Source organism: Diospyros lotus, chromosome 4 (genome assembly GCF_014633365.1).
Source record: "Diospyros lotus cultivar Yz01 chromosome 4, ASM1463336v1, whole genome shotgun sequence".
NCBI lineage: Eukaryota > Viridiplantae > Streptophyta > Magnoliopsida > Ericales > Ebenaceae > Diospyros > Diospyros lotus.
In genome coordinates, this window is record NC_068341.1 from 6974696 (window position 1) to 6991211 (window position 16516).

General features: G+C 35.6%; 1 protein-coding gene across 3 annotated transcripts; it reads left to right on the top strand.

Moving 5' to 3' along the window:
• Nucleotides 1-1922: 1922 nt before the first annotated feature.
• LOC127799611 (phytochrome B) lies at nucleotides 1923-12661 on the top strand. 3 transcript variants are annotated; one of them, XR_008022653.1, is made up of 5 exons: nucleotides 1923-4276; nucleotides 5288-6095; nucleotides 7472-7765; nucleotides 11100-11390; nucleotides 11811-11958. XR_008022653.1 is itself a non-coding variant. In XM_052333808.1 (5 exons), exons 1-4 carry the CDS (start codon nucleotides 2215-2217, stop codon nucleotides 12028-12030), a joined length of 3384 nt encoding a protein of 1127 aa, XP_052189768.1. In that variant the 5' UTR covers nucleotides 1924-2214; the 3' UTR covers nucleotides 12116-12661. The 3 variants fall into 3 exon arrangements, 2 of the variants coding, with proteins under 2 accessions (XP_052189768.1, XP_052189769.1); XM_052333808.1 differs by lacking the exon at nucleotides 11100-11390 and adding an exon at nucleotides 12116-12661 and having other exon boundaries at nucleotides 1924-4276; nucleotides 11811-12030; XM_052333809.1 differs by lacking the exon at nucleotides 11100-11390 and having other exon boundaries at nucleotides 2233-2371; nucleotides 2461-4276; nucleotides 11811-12661.
• The last annotated feature ends 3855 nt before the right edge of the window (nucleotides 12662-16516 follow it).

The following is a 16516-nucleotide window of genomic DNA, read 5'->3' on the forward strand; positions in this document are numbered from 1 at the left end:
CTATTTATTTTGGTACTATATTTTGTGTTATTCTATTTCTAAATTATAGTAATAATCTACGGGATACAACATCTATATGGTCTAAAAGAAAGAGACAAAATAAATTATTTTTTTTGTTTATATAAATTAATTCAGTGATGAATATTTGATAGGTACCTATCAATTATTAAGGGATAAATTGTACGAACTCTCTGTGGTATGACTTATTTTTGGAAACATCCTTTGTACTTTAAAATTGATCTCAGAAATCCTCATGGTTTCCATTATTTCTACATACGCCCTCTTCGTTCATTTTAAGACCTAACACTATCTAATTTAACCAAAACAACATAATTTAGATTTTAATATGTTTAATTGAATTATAAAAGATAAATTTAACTAAAAATAATATATAATAAAAAAAATTGAATGACAAAGAAAAAGAAGAGTTGTTGGTCATTATTGCATTTTTTTTTTTATTCTTATGGAATGATTAAGATAGGAATCTAAACATAATTTAAAATAAACTCAAATTAAAAGATAAGTTACATTCAAATTGGACTGAATCTATCTAGATTCGAGTCTTAAATCTAGAATGAAATGATCTAGATATATTTTGTTCATTTCTAATCAAAGTTTCAAAATACAATTTTTGAATGAACCCATCTTTTTATTTTTTTCTTGAAGTGATCCCTTCAATATATTTTGTTTTTGGCCAATTCCCTTAAACCAAATTGGAGTTTGAGTCATTGATGATTTAGGACATAACGTCTTTGCAACTTTGATCAATCAAATTGAGATTTATTTAATTCCTATTGTTGGATCTAGATTTGTAAAGGAATAAATCATTAATCGAGAACTAAGAAGAAAAAAATGAAAAATAAGATAAACTTTAAATATAAATGGTTATCCATCTGCAAATCATGTATAAGAGCAACTCTAATAGAGCACCAAATTCAATGCCAACGCCAATTTAGTATTAAATTGTTCTCAAATGAGTAACCATTTTGATGTTGGACACAACTTCTAATCACCAAATTTGGCATCGTGGTGTTATATTATTTACCAACATCAATTTTTTTTTTATTTCCAATTTTGTCCCTCTTTGTGTAACTTCAAAACAATTTATTCCCTTTATATCCTTGATCACTTTTATTATATTTGTATATTTTGATTAATAATTAGAAATATAAACTAAATTATTATCAAAAATATATATCAATGGAAATATTTTATTAAGATTTATAAAATGAGTATAATATTGAATATATTTTTAAAATATTTAATATATTTTATAAATAACATGTTAATATAAAATGAACTAAGTTTGTTTATGGATATGAATTTTTTTTATTTCAATAATTACTTTGATAGAAAGAAAATATTCTTGATGTAAAAACTCAACAATATAATAAAAAACAATAACATTTTTATTAACTTTTCATCAAACGGTTGAGATTAGATCTTGTTTTATTTTTGTGTCATGTCTTGGGTAGAGTAGAGTGTTGAAGAGATAAAAATTTAAAAAAATTATGAGAGTAATTTTTAATTTTTTTTTATAAAACATGATTAATTATTTTTAATAATATTATACTAAGTTAAATAAATAAATTAATATTTATTTATAAAATATTATTTAAATATTCTCTTTTTGGTGTTAGTACATTGGAGACAATACCAATTTAATGTTGAAGAATTTGGTGTAAAACATGATTCGATATCAAATTGGTGCTGAATTTAGTATCTAATGATGGAGATGCTTTGAGTGCAGACAATAATTTTAAAATTTAATTTTAAATAGAGATGAAAAAATGAAAGCCCACCTTTCGTTTCAAGTGCCAAACAACACAGGCAAATTCGAGGTCAGAAAATGGGAAAGAAAATAAAAATCTCAAAAATAAATAAACATTCAGAGAAGGAGGAGGGTATCGTCATGCCTCAAACAAACAAAATGTCAAACCAATCGACTTTATTTGTTTTCCCTTTCTTTTCTTGTTGGTGTCCTTACAGAGCCTAAGGGGGTATCAGTATAACAGCCCCGGGAACAACCCCGCGAGGTTCTTGAAATCTTTGATCGCTTCCTAGTTTTCCCCATTTCTAACGAGACGAACACCAGAAATCTCGGGTACCCAGAAGTGTTTCGAACGCATTTCCTTGTTTACTCGCTAAACCTAGCTAATTTACACTGCCAATTTTACCCGAAAAAAAGAGAGTTGAGTGTGAAAGAGCAAGAAAATGGCTTCGGGGAGCAGAGCAACGCACGCCCATCACCACCAGGCCCAAGCTCAATCTTCGGGAACAAGCAATGTTAGAGACCCTGTAAGCAAAGCCATTGCTCAATACACCGTCGACGCTCGCCTCCACGCCGTTTTCGAACAGTCCGGCGAGTCGGGTAAGTCGTTTGATTACACCCAGTCTATTAGAACAACTACATCTTCCGTTCCCGAACAGCAAATCACTGCCTATTTGTCTAAAATTCAGAGAGGGGGTCATATTCAGCCGTTTGGCTGTATGATTGCCGTTGATGAGGCTACTTTTCGGGTGATTGCTTACAGCGAAAATGCCCAAGAAATGCTGGGCCTCACCCCGCAATCAGTTCCGAGCCTTGAGAAACCAGAATTGCTCACAGTTGGGACTGATGTACGGACCCTTTTCACCCCTTCAAGTGCGGTTTTGCTTGGAAGGGCATTTGGGGCACGAGAAATCACGCTGTTGAACCCAATTTGGATTCACTCCAAGAATTCTGGGAAACCGTTTTATGCGATTTTGCATAGGATTGATGTTGGGATTGTGATTGATTTGGAGCCTGCAAGGACAGAGGACCCTGCTCTGTCTATTGCAGGGGCTGTGCAGTCTCAGAAGCTGGCAGTGCGCGCGATTTCGCGCTTGCAATCGCTTCCCGGTGGGGATATTAAGCTGTTGTGCGATACGGTGGTTGAGTGTGTGAAGGAGCTTACCGGTTATGACCGGGTTATGGTATACAAATTTCATGAGGATGAGCATGGTGAGGTTGTGTCTGAGAGCAAGAGGCCTGATTTGGAACCTTATATTGGGCTGCACTATCCTGCCACTGACATTCCTCAGGCATCGAGGTTTTTGTTTAAACAGAATCGGGTAAGGATGATTGTGGACTGCCATGCAACACAAGTTCAAGTAATTCAGGACGAGGCACTCATGCAGCCTTTGTGTTTAGTTGGTTCAACACTTCGGGCACCTCATGGCTGCCATGCACAGTACATGGCTAACATGGGGTCAATTGCTTCTTTAGCCATGGCTGTTATAATTAATAACAACGAGGATGAAGCTCATGGGGGGCGAAATGCCATGAGGCTCTGGGGTTTGGTTGTCTGCCATCATACTTCTGCTCGTTGTATTCCATTCCCGCTCCGTTATGCTTGTGAGTTTCTAATGCAGGCTTTTGGACTCCAATTGAACATGGAATTGCAATTGGCTTTGCAGTTGTCAGAGAAACATGTTTTAAGAACCCAAACCCTATTGTGTGACATGCTCCTTCGTGACTCACCTACTGGGATTGTTACTCAAAGCCCCAGCATAATGGACCTTGTAAAGTGTGATGGAGCTGCACTCTACTACCAAGGGAAGTACCATCCCTTGGGTTTGACCCCTTCTGAAGCTCAGATAAAGGATATCTTGGACTGGTTGTTGGCTTTCCATGGGGACTCAACTGGTTTGAGCACTGATAGTTTAGCAGATGCAGGATACCCTGGTGCAGCTTCACTTGGTGACGCAGTGTGTGGAATGGCTGTTGCTTATATCACATCAAAAGATTTCTTGTTCTGGTTCCGGTCTCACACAGCAAAAGAGATCAAGTGGGGCGGGGCAAAGCATCACCCAGATGACAAAGATGATGGACAGAGGATGCATCCACGTTCTTCTTTCAAGGCTTTCTTGGAAGTGGTAAAAAACCGCAGTTTGCCATGGGATAATGGAGAAATGGATGCCATTCATTCCTTACAGCTTATTTTGCGAGACTCATTTAGGGATGCTGAAGGAAGCAATTCTAAGGCTGTTATGCATGCCCCTCTTGGACGTATGGAATTGCAAGGGATGGATGAGCTCAGCTCTGTTGCACGAGAAATGGTTAGGTTGATAGAGACCGCCACAGCTCCCATATTTGCTGTTGATGTTGGTGGCCGCATAAATGGTTGGAATGCTAAGGTTGCAGAGTTGACAGGATTATCAGTTGAGGAAGCCGTGGGGAAATCTTTGGTTCATGATCTTGTTTTTAAGGAATCAGAAGAAACTGTTAACAAACTTTTATATAATGCTTTGAGAGGTATGCCTCATAAGTCTAGCATTTATGTTCCTGCTAATTGTAGAAATAATATGTCGAGGTGCCTTTTTTTCCCCCTTAATCATGGAATGTGATACTGAACAGTTATACCATTAACCCTTAGATGATAGTAAAGCTTGAGAATTGGAGAAATAATATAATGAACATTATAGTATTGTGGAAAGGTCAACCTCCTGCCTCCCCTCACCAACAAAGAAAATGAACAATCCCGCATATTATATGGAATAAAGGCCTTCTAATGCTTGGGAAAGTCCACACCGTTTGCCTCTTGCCCGTCACCTTTCAGAGTTGTTTATTTATTTTAGTTCTAAATCTCAAAAGGCAAAACAGGTATCATCACTAAGCAGTTTTATGCAACCTTTATGCTCCTGTCCAGGAAGTTTTAGTGTTATTTTCTTTTGGATAGTGGCTCAGGGCGGTGGCATTATTTTATTTTATTTTATTTATTTATTATTATTATTTTTTTTTTTTTTTTGGGCGGGGGGGGGGGGGCATTCTTGGGGTTGTGAGAGGATAATCTGAGATTGTCCAGCCCCATGTTGATTAAGTTGGTCAAATGTTTGTATTTTGTCAAAGAGAGTTTCAAATGCTTAGTGGGTACGTTATCAGTTACTTGGAGCAATTCAATTTCTTGGTGCTATGGAACAAGGACATTGATCTAGGTGTTGTGTCTGACAGTAGTCTGAGAGACCAAGGAATCACATTTGAAGTTAAATGAACTACAGCTTAGTGGCTGCATTGAATGGGGAAGTTGCTAAAATGTCATTGTCCATCAGTTAGAAAGTTGCAGTCTTTAGAGCTATGCCTTATAGTTTTGATTAGTACAGAGACAAGATACCTTAGTATTGGCTTTATAATGCACTAGTTTAGAGTTATGACTGGACCTTTGTATCACAAGCCTTGTTGTATTTTACGTTATGTTTGCCAGTAGTAATACATGATATGAATACTTTATATTTCTCTTTTTTTATCACACTAGTTTAAATGATACAGGTGAAGAAGATAAGAATGTAGAAATTAAATTGAAGACTTTTGGCCTGCAACAAAATAAGAAGGCTGTTTTTGTGGTAGTCAATGCTTGCTGCAGCAAGGATTACACAAATGATATAGTTGGAGCATGCTTTGTTGGTCAGGATGTGACTGATCAGAAGGTTGTGTTGGACAAGTTCATCCACATACAAGGTGATTACAAGGCCATTGTACATAGTCCAAATCCTTTGATCCCGCCTATATTTGCTTCTGATGAGAATACCACTTGCTCTGAGTGGAACACTGCCATGGAAAAGCTCACTGGGTGGACCAGAGACGAAATCATAGGCAAAATGTTGGTTGGAGAGATTTTTGGGAGTTGCTGTCGCCTCAAAGGCTCTGATGCTATGACAAAATTCATGATTGTATTGCACAATGCAATTGGAGGATTGGACACAGACAAATTTTCGTTTGCCTTCTTTGACAAAAATGGCAAATATGTGCATGCTCTCTTGACAGCAAATAAGAGGGTTAATATGGATGGCCAGATTATTGGAGCCTTCTGTTTCCTGCAGATTCCTAGTCCTGAACTGCAGCAGGCTCTGAAGGTCCAGAGACAACAGGAGAAGAATTATTTTGCAAGGATGAAAGAGTTGGCTTACATTTGCCAGGAAATAAAGAATCCACTAAGTGGTATACGTTTTACAAATTCACTTTTAGAGGCTACAGACTTGACTGAAGATCAGAAACAATTTCTTGAAACAAGTGCTGCTTGTGAGAAGCAGTTGTTAAAGATTATAAGGGATGTCAATCTGGAGAGCATTGAAGATGGGTGAGTTTCTCCAGAAAATATATTGCCTGGCCTTTGACTCTGTAGATGGGCATTCTAGTTCATAGTTACTTCTTGTCTTTGTTGTGACTTTAATTTACTTCCATGGCAATGTATATTATATTGCAGTGTAGTGTTTTCTAATATTTGAGGGTTTTCCATAAATTCTATGCTATAATTTGTCAATTGGCTAAAGGCAATGTGAACTTAAGTACTTGTATTTTGAAAATGTCAGTGATGCAATAGGCTAGGGGTAGCTAGAAACAGTTTTCTGCTGCCTAGTAGTCATGAATCAGGGAAGCGACTTTGCCTAGAAGATATCACATGTACTGTAAGATCTCGTAATCATATATAACTTTCCTTTTCTTATTGATAGAATAGTTCATAACTTTGTGCTTTTGTTCCTTTTTGATTAGTGTTGCTTATACATTTTCATTGTAATGGAAAGTTTAAATTTCTGAATGTGCAGATCTCTGATGGCTGTTAGAACCCAATTTAGGATCTGTTGCAATTTGAATTAATAGATTCTCTCTTTTCTTTTTATATCCACTTTGTAGCCGATTTTGGCCCAGAGGGTGATCGTTGTTGTGTTCTTCCCCCTTGTATTTTTGGTTGGTCCGGGGTATGCCTTGGCCTTGGTTTGTAGCCGATTCAGCATTGGATTTTTTTGTTCTATGAATCTCTCACTTACAGACAGAAAAAAAAAAAAAAAAAAATTGTGATTTGCGCCTTTTTATTGATGCTGCCAATATGTTTACATCATGCTCAAAAGTTTAAACTTCTGAACCTGCAATTTTCTGATGGCTGTTAGAACCCCAACGTATGATTGTAATTTGAATTAATAGATTCTCTTTCTTTTTCATTTTTTATATGCACTTTATGCTGTGTTTTCTATCTCACAAGCCAAATTTTCCTCTGAAGTTACGATATGAGCTTGTCCATGCCATTGAAGTTATTCCTTGTTTTAATCTGAAAGTGAACTGAGTTCCTTCTGTGGAGAAACTTTTGAAATTAAGATCACTTTACTGCAATATTGGACAGTTGGTGTAAAAGTCCTTTTATTTGAGTCATCCAGATGAATTATTTTGCAATTTTTACTCCTATTCTTTCTCTCATGCACATCCTCTTTTCTGTTTGTATCTTACACCAAGGATAAACTGTCTCAGTGTAACCACTGAATGCAAATTATGATGAAACAAACACCGATTGCTCTTCTGGAATTTATTAATCCCACTTCTTATTTTATCTTGGATTTGTGATATATATAACGGTCAAGAGGTTATAGAAAATTTGGGATAGAACCATGTTCATGACATTGCAGCATTAGTTTGCTTATTGGAAAGCCATGATCTAATTTTACACCTGTCTTCTGGTTGTAGTTCATTGGAGTTTGAGAAGGCTGAATTCTTAGTTGGGAATGTCATCGATGCAGTTGTTAGCCAAATAATGATCTTGCTCAGGGAAAGAGGTCTACAGTTGATCCGGGACATTCCACAAGAAATCAAAACATTGGCTGTATATGGTGATCAAGTGAGAGTTCAACAGGTTTTGGTGGATTTCCTGTTGAATATGGTGCGTTATGCACCTTCGCCAGAAGGTTGGGTGGAGATTCAAGTTCGACCAACTCTGAAGCAATTTTCTGGTGAAATTACTATTGTGCATATTGAATTCAGGTAAGACAGCTGTATGTTGTTTGCAATCTTAATTTGTAACATTGCAATCTTAAGAAGAGGAATTCTTGCCACTTCTCCTATGTGATTTCATGAAATTGCAATTTTCATGACTGTTATCTGATCATGCCTATCAGAATCTTATGACTATTTCTAGGATGAAAAAGTTATTTGCTGTTGTGACGTTTAAAGATTTTATTTTGACTTCATAGGGTATTCTATTATGGTGCTATGTGTTCTGTTATTTTTATGTTTACATATTTTTGGGATTCAGCTACTTAATACAATTCTCCTCCATTATACTGGCTTGTCTCCAACTGTGAATGGATGAAACACCTTGACACTAGAAGTTTTAACGGATTGAGAGAGTTAAAGCTTGTTGTTTGGGGTTGGTTACAAATAGCACTTCCATGTTATGGGTGGAATGTACAGTTGAGCCAAATCTGTCATATTGCCAATCTTACTCATCAAAAAAGTTTATTTCACAAGTCAACAGTTTATTTTCCTCATCTTTACAAGTTTAGGTGAGACCTATGGCCCATGAAAACCTAAAGCAACGGCCCACAATAGAGGAGTGTTTCCTCCTTTTCCTGCATACATCATCTTGTGATCAGACCTCATCTTGAAAAGCTTCTTCTAAATGTTTTCCCTTTTGTATTTTGGAAGAAACAAGATTACTGGAAAAAAAAATGTTTTTTTTTCTTTCCTTAAGTCTGGGTAAAGAATGCTGTGAAGTGCTTGAGGGTGACAAAGGAAAATATTATGTTTCCTGAATCAATTGCTGGGCGTATTTGCTGAACATTCTCTCACTGGCATAAAGAGGGTGATATTGAATTCCAGGGGGTTTGACTAATTTGGGAGGCTATTGATTTTTGTATTTATAAGAAGGGGTTGAGATTTCTGGCTTTTGAAATGGAAGAAACCCTCTGTTGTGGTTGCCTAAGGATTATGGTATGGGTATGAGTCAGGATACAGATGCAAACATTTTATAGAATTATCAGAAAAAAGTGAGCATGTGGATATTGTAGGGAGATGGCAAATGGATGTTTCTATACATTTTTGTGCACTCACTATGCTGTCTAAAAACATTAAATCCATCACAAACCCTTAGGTTTCGCTTCCTGATTGTAGTTCACTGAAGTTCTTTAGATGGGCTAGGTTCCCACCATCTACTTGCAAGGAGGAAGGTGCCATATAAAACAAGGGTCTTCAAGACCTGACTGAACCCAGCTCACCAACTTGCCAACTTAAACTTATTCCAGGTCCTGTCCAAGTCTTTAAACTCCAACCTGGTGTCTTAACCCAGCTCAAACCAAATTTTTCAGTCCCTTTTAACCCAGCAATTTAAGCCTATTTGTCACAATTTAAGTCTAGGCTCAGCACCACCACTACTACTACTACAATAGCAACAGAAAAACATAACAAGCCTTAGTCCCATTAGTAGGGGGTCAGCTACGTAATAGCTTGTCATTTATCTTATTTAAGGTTGTTATATTCCTTTTCATACCTAAGAGTTCTTTGCCTGATTTTCTTTAGCTTTTCTACTACATTTGTTACGAACTTTTTGCATTTCATCCACTCTCTTCAAATTGTGGTGAGCTGGAGTCATGTAGCCCCTACAGACTGGGATTAATGCTTGATATGTTATTCTTTATATTCACAAGTACAACTACTGCTCTTCTTTTCACACGTCTAAACAATCTTAGTGTCACGACCCCAAGCATATATTAGTAATGCATGGCATGTGTTTTCCTTATTAGTTGCATTAGTTGTATTTTATGTTGTTGTTGTTAGCATCTTCAATTGTAAGCCTATAAATAGGCTTGAGTAGTTAGAGGAAGGAAGCTTAATGAATGATTTGAATCTCAATTCCCTCTCTCAATACTCTCCCACGGCTATTCTCTCTCTCCCTCAATTCTGCTCTGTTCATCCTTGCCCTCTTCTTTGCTCTATCTTCCTCAAACTCTTATCCAAATTCCTTCCTAACCCTAGCTAAACCCTATGGTCATGTCAATTAGTAGCATCTTGTGCATTTTATCTTCTATAAGCATTACTCCAACCTTAATACAAATAATCTCATTTCTAATTATATATTTTCTTGTAAGTCTAAACATCTAAATTAACATTCTCATCTCATTTGCACTTATGTTCTGAATATCTTACTTAACTGCTTGACATTTCATACCATACAATACAGGTGATCTTATAGTCTTATAATAAAATTTTCCTTTTAACTTAAAAAGATTTTACAATTGTATAAAATGCTAAAAGCACTAATCCATTCTTTTTAAACAATTTATACGAGATATCTGAACTCATCTTTTCTTGAAATAAATTGATCTTCAAGTTTCACCAAAACATTATTTGTGCTTTATTTTTATAAACTTACAGTTCAGATATTTAGTTTTCAACCGTCAGCCTGAAGATTTTTAAGTGTCTTATTTCGTTAGTTGCTTTCTGGAGAACACTGAATTATTTGACTAGAAATTTTCTTTATCTTTCTGTCCATAAATGATGGGCAGCAAACTAAGAATGTTCAGGTGATTACCATGGGTGTATTGCGGGGATACCAATGGCAAATTTTGCTTTTATAATAGTTTGGTCAATTGTGCTACTAAAAAAGTCCTCGTAGAATTGTTGGTGTCTTTTCTCCTCATTGGGCTATCGATCCTATTCCATTACCTTATGACACCCAAACCTCTCTGCTGAATGTTTTGTCTAACACGTTCATAACTTAACACGCTGATATTAGGAGAAAAATTGCATTCATATGAATACTATAAAAGTGCTGTTGATGTGTACTGTAAGCAATTGGATTTCAGCAAAGGGGATCATGTCATGGTTTGTGTTTGTCTTGAATGTTACCCTAAACATCTTTTAAGAAACTTCAGACTTGATTCATTGGACATTTTGCGTTTTTCGAAATCTTGGGACTTTGCATATTGATTTGATTTTCCTTTTGATGTGACTGTTTAATATTTGTTGTGTGCTCAATTTTTGTTTTTGATCAAAAGAATGAAAACTAAATACATTTTTTTTATAACTTTGCCCTTTTTCTCAAAATTGTAAAAATAAAAATTGAATATGTTGTTTGATAAAAAATCATTTTATCTGGTGATTAAATATGTATAATAATTTATTTAATATTAATGAAAATACCCTTGACTAAGAAAAAATTTAATTTGTGTCCTTTTTTGCTGGAAAACCCACTGGGTCACTAGTCAGAACTCAAAAGCCAGATCAGAGTTTGACTGAAAAACTCAAGCCTGCTGGCCTTTTTTTTTTTTCTTAATTCTTCTTTCTTTGCCCCCTCCTGTCTTCTCATTCTTCTTCATAGGTTGGGTGGCATTCAATGAACCTAGATGCCACGTTCACTGAACACAAATCTGGCTTCAACCCTCCATGGCAGTGAAGAGGAAGAAGGTTGGCTGGGAGAGAACATGAAATGGAAAGGGAAAAAATATGAACATACCTTCTCGGGTATGCTTGGTTCTAAATGTAATGGCTGGAGACTGCAGGCTGCAGCTATGGTGAGATGAACCTGTTCGAACTATTCTGGGCTGGAATGCAGTCTTGGGGAGCTTAATCCAAGTTTATCAGAAGCTAATTTGGACTAGCACTGCCATCTGTACGTCATTATCACTCATAAGTGTATTATCCTAGCATAACCTCAGGATTTGTCTGTCAATTCTGAACTTGAAACTTTGGGTTCATTGAGGGAAACAGTGTAATCAAAAGCAGCTATAGACTAGGAATTCTATGCATAATAACCTTCATATATCTGATGCATATAGTGGTTAGGTTAAGAAAGGGAAGTTCAATTCTTTTTGCTTCACGTTGGTTTTCTGATTTAGCAATGTGCCTGTGATTCATGCAATAATTTTTTTTTCCAACATTAACCCTCTCTGTCCATTAAGAACTAGTACATATCTACAAATTCTAACCAGTTGGAAACTGGTGCAAAAGTCATTTTGATATTTAACTTTATTAACATTATATAAAAATGTGCTAATACGTTTAATTAATTATCATCTGTGTTTCTGTGAAGGATTGTCTGTCCTGGTGAAGGACTTCCTCCTGAAATCGTTCAAGACATGTTTCATAGCAGTCGATGGGTGACTCACGAAGGCCTAGGTCTAAGCATGTGCAGGAAGATTTTAAAGCTTATGAAAGGCGAAGTCCAATATATTAGAGAGTCAGAAAGATGCTATTTTCTAATTATGCTCGAACTTCCCAAGCCAAGGAGGGACACTAAGGGTGCTGACTAGGTTATTGGCATTAACACTCGCCATACTTTCACTATCATCATGATAAACTCGGATGGAAGCATCACTTCTGATGTTAATTTTGCAGATGACTTGCAATAAACCGACCATGAGTTCTAGCCATGTAAAAGCCTCGTAATATTTCACTTCTAGCTGTTTGGACTCCAGTTCAAGAATCCAAAATGCCTTCGAGGGAGTAATGGCTCGTTTCTAGTGTGAATACAATTTGCTGATCATGCTATTGTGCAGAATAGATTTGCCGGACTATAATATATATGGGTGGGGGGGCGCAAAGCCAAGAGCTTGTTACTTGAGAATTGGGATGTTTAGGAGCTTCCACGGCCTAAAGACAGTTGACATGGCTGCAAATATGGAGTGGGTGGGGTTGTCCTGATTGTATTTATTGTGATGCTATTTGAACTACATACACTACTCTTTAAGTTTCCCTCTCAACCCTGTAATAACTACTGCTTTAGGTACACTTCCTAGAACTTACCCTCCCCTTGCTCACCGAGCAATAAAACTCTTTCCCAGCTGTTGAAATTTATGTAGTAAATTACTTCTGGCAACCGCAGTTGTACAGTATAGTATTCTCTCCCTCGTTGATAAATGTGATCTCTTTTATAGTAGCTAATTGTACTGTTAATGAATGGTCACTTGGACTCCACTTATGTAAACAACTTGCACAGTAAGACTTGTATATATGCTTGGAACTGGGCTTGTGGAAGGATAATTTTTTTTTTGTATGTATCAAGTAGATTCTTCTTTATTTATCACCTGAAAAGTCTGAGTTCTAAACATTGCCTTGTGATGGAAACATTGTTGAATGGTGGATTCTTGAACATCTTGGAAGGCCCTTGTTATATATGATTTAGCCTAGGCTGTGCTCTGGTACTTACTGGTGCTATCTAATTACATATAAAATGCCTCTTATGTTTGTCCCCGCAAATGAATAGAGGCGCAGGCGCCGTTAGTTTGGTTTGGTTTCATTCAAGTTTGTTCATTTATTTAATCTTGAAATTTAGAGCTCCTTTGGAAATATGTTTTCACATATTATTTGTATTATTATTTAAATTTAAATATATATTAAAAATACATCAAAGCACTAATTTTATATCCTTTATGTTTGAAATTGAGCTTTAAATTTAAAATTTGTAAGAATATTTGTTTAAAAATAAAAAGCACCGGCAAGTCAACCTGTGGGCAACCATGCTCATCTGATAGCCAGCCAGTTAGAATAATAATTTGATGAATTACCTAACCAAGCAAGCCAGAAAGTTGAAGAAGTAAAGAAATAAAACCAAAGTGAGAAGAAATATCTAGATATTATTCAATTCAAACAAAACAGCACAGGGAGTTGGATCGAAAGAATAAACAAACATAAATCAGGAAGACCCAGAGCTTGCAATGCATTAAAATAACATGGGATAATGGAAAACTTCATTGTGGGCCACCGACTCTCAATCTCTTATCTTGTTAGTTGTTTAATAATAAGTAGTCGTTTCATGGGTTTGAATTTGATTAGTATTTTAAAGGTCAACTGGATGGAGGGAGAGATGAGCGTAGATGCTTGAGTTTGTGGACTCCAGCAGGCAGTACCCTCCCTCCCTCCATCCAGTCCAGTTTTATGGGAGTTTCATGGGCATAGGGGTGTAATCGGTAATAATTAAATTAAATTGTTCAAAAATTATTAATTAAATTGAATTAAACTAAGGTATATAAGTGAATTGAATTTGACCGAATCATCTAAACTAACTAAAATAAGCAAAATCGAACTAATCAAAATTTAAATCGTGATAACCGAAAATCGAAATAAAAATAAAAAAATAAAAAATCAATAATCGAAAACCGACTATAACTGATATACTGAACTAAAGAACTTGAACTAACTGAATTCAAATACAAAAAAATGAAATCTACTAGTGCTATCCCTATCTATAAAGTTTGACATTTGTTGAACATATCCTCACATAGTCCCGTTCAAATACAAAGGATGAAAACATACATTGACATCACTTATGCATCCTCAAACAGTCACATTTCGGTTCAAAATGTTGAACATATCCAACAAAATACATACATTGACATCTATCAAAACTAACTAAAGTTTTTGCAATTATTTATTGAGGCATACCTTGGAAGGTGAGATGATTTAAGATGAAGTTAACGGAAGAAATGTACCGACCCGTTTCAGGTTTATCTGTTGATTCAAAGTATTCAAGTAAGATTTGTCTACCACAATCACGTTGAGAAATCAGAAAATTGAGAAGTTACAACACTTATCATTCCAAAGATAACAAAATTTGGAGCTCTTATTGGAATATTGGAATATGCAAACAAGTCAATTTGAGGTATGAGAGAATTGACTTTTATGTAACAACTATCTCAAGGCATGTCACTATTTCAGGATTTTTTTTATATATATATTTTTTCGTCCTAACATCATTTCTAAATTCTCAAAATACCATATTTAAAATCCCCTAAAACATATACATTTAACATTTCAAATGATAAGTTAAGGAATAGTAAATTAAATGTTTGTGGAAGTAGAATCGAAACCTAATGAAATATTATAATTACAAATAAATCCAAACTGTACAATATTATTCTTAATAACTATAGAAATTACAATATCCGACAAATAAATCAACATATAATAACATGTCTAATATCATTAGAAATCTCATGACTCGTCCTATTATGGGTGTAGGCCAAAAAGACAACTGAAATCATGTTTCGACAATCTCTTTTCCTTTTCTACTACATGTCCCACATGGAACATTGAATAAACTAAGGACAAAGATTAAATTAGAAGATGAATATTCTAATTGAAAGTTTAAAATAATTTTCATGAATGTATGATACATGGACATGAGTGAATCAACACCCTTAAAGCAGCTTTCGCTATCATTCTAGCCCCGACACGAAACCCCCAACAGTCACCCCGACAAACACACACGACACGGGATACTTCTATAGTCATTCCGACAAAACTCACTTGGGGAAATGTAAGTCACGCTATTAAGACAACATCTCATCCTACCCTGATTAACATGGATGACACAATTATCGATATGCCAATAATTTTATGCCCAATGCAATATCATAATTTTCGATACAACATAATATGCACATATATGACAAGATACTCATAAATCACATATATTTTGGCAAACTTTTATAAAAATCACGCTCAATTTAAGCAAAACATATCACATATAAATTTTCAAGGAAAACCACTCATCTTGATCTAGCAATTTAAGCTTTCTTGAAATTCGTGTCTTACCTCGAGACTCGTGCCTTGATATTTTTTCTGACCAAATTTTAAGAAAATTAATAAAATTAAATTCCTAAATTTTCAAAAAAAAAAATCATTTTTTTCTCTATTTTTCCTTTTTTTTTCTTACCTTATGCACTTGCATGTGCCCACACTCACATGCCTTCTCCTGTCATCTTCTCCCATTGCCCTCTCATCCTCGGCCATTGATTTTGCTCCGATTTCTTGGTTTTTCTTCTTCTCTCTTACTCTATTTTTCCTTCCGAACACGATGGGTTCACTTGTGGGTAAAAAATTTGACCAAAACACCTTCAAATAGATCAATTACAGTGCGTCTCTAGCGGTTCTTTCGATTTTTTGGCGATACTCAAAACACCCTCAAACCAATACCAAAATCCCTCAAACTCTCTAGAAATTATCTCATTTACTTGGAAAACAAAAGTCCCTTATCAATTTCCTTCAATTTTTTCCTAAACACTCGGATTTTTCAACTGAAAAATCGATGAAACTCTCGGCCAAAAACCCAGCTATTTATAGACATTTTCAGTTGATTTTTTGGCCAATCCGATTGCTTCCTTACACCAATCATCTTTCCCTAGGCCTCGATGACCTAGCCCCCTTCCCGGACATCGATTTAACATGTTGCCAGTAGCCACCACTGTGTGGTCGTTGGATGCTTTGCAGTGTTCACACTACTATTTGTTATTTGGTCTCTTTACTTATTCTTCTTTTATTTTAACCCTTTGCCCTCAAGTTTTTAGGTTTCAAAAAATTATACTTTAGCCCCTTAATTTTGAAAAATTACACTATTACACCTTAAGTTCACAGTTCTATTACATTTTCCGAGCTTGTGCCAATGCTATCTTGAAGCTTTGGCTTTTGCTCCCTTGCCCACTTCATAACATGCTGTGACTGTCTTGAAGATTTGATTTTGACATGGTATTACGGACAATAAAACGGTGGAAATAGAGGATAAAATCATAATATCAGTAGTTCAATCTGAAAAATGAAGCAGAACGCAGCAAGCATGATTAATTATAGAAAAAAAAAAGTTTAAATTACTACGAAGACAAAGCAGAAAAAGTACAAACATGAATCTATTTAGAACATATTCCAATTTGGGCTATCCGAATTCTTTTCATCTTTCAAAGATCAATCTATTCATGCTCAGGGCGTAGCACGTGTGATTGCGGGGCGATAGATTGGTGTCAA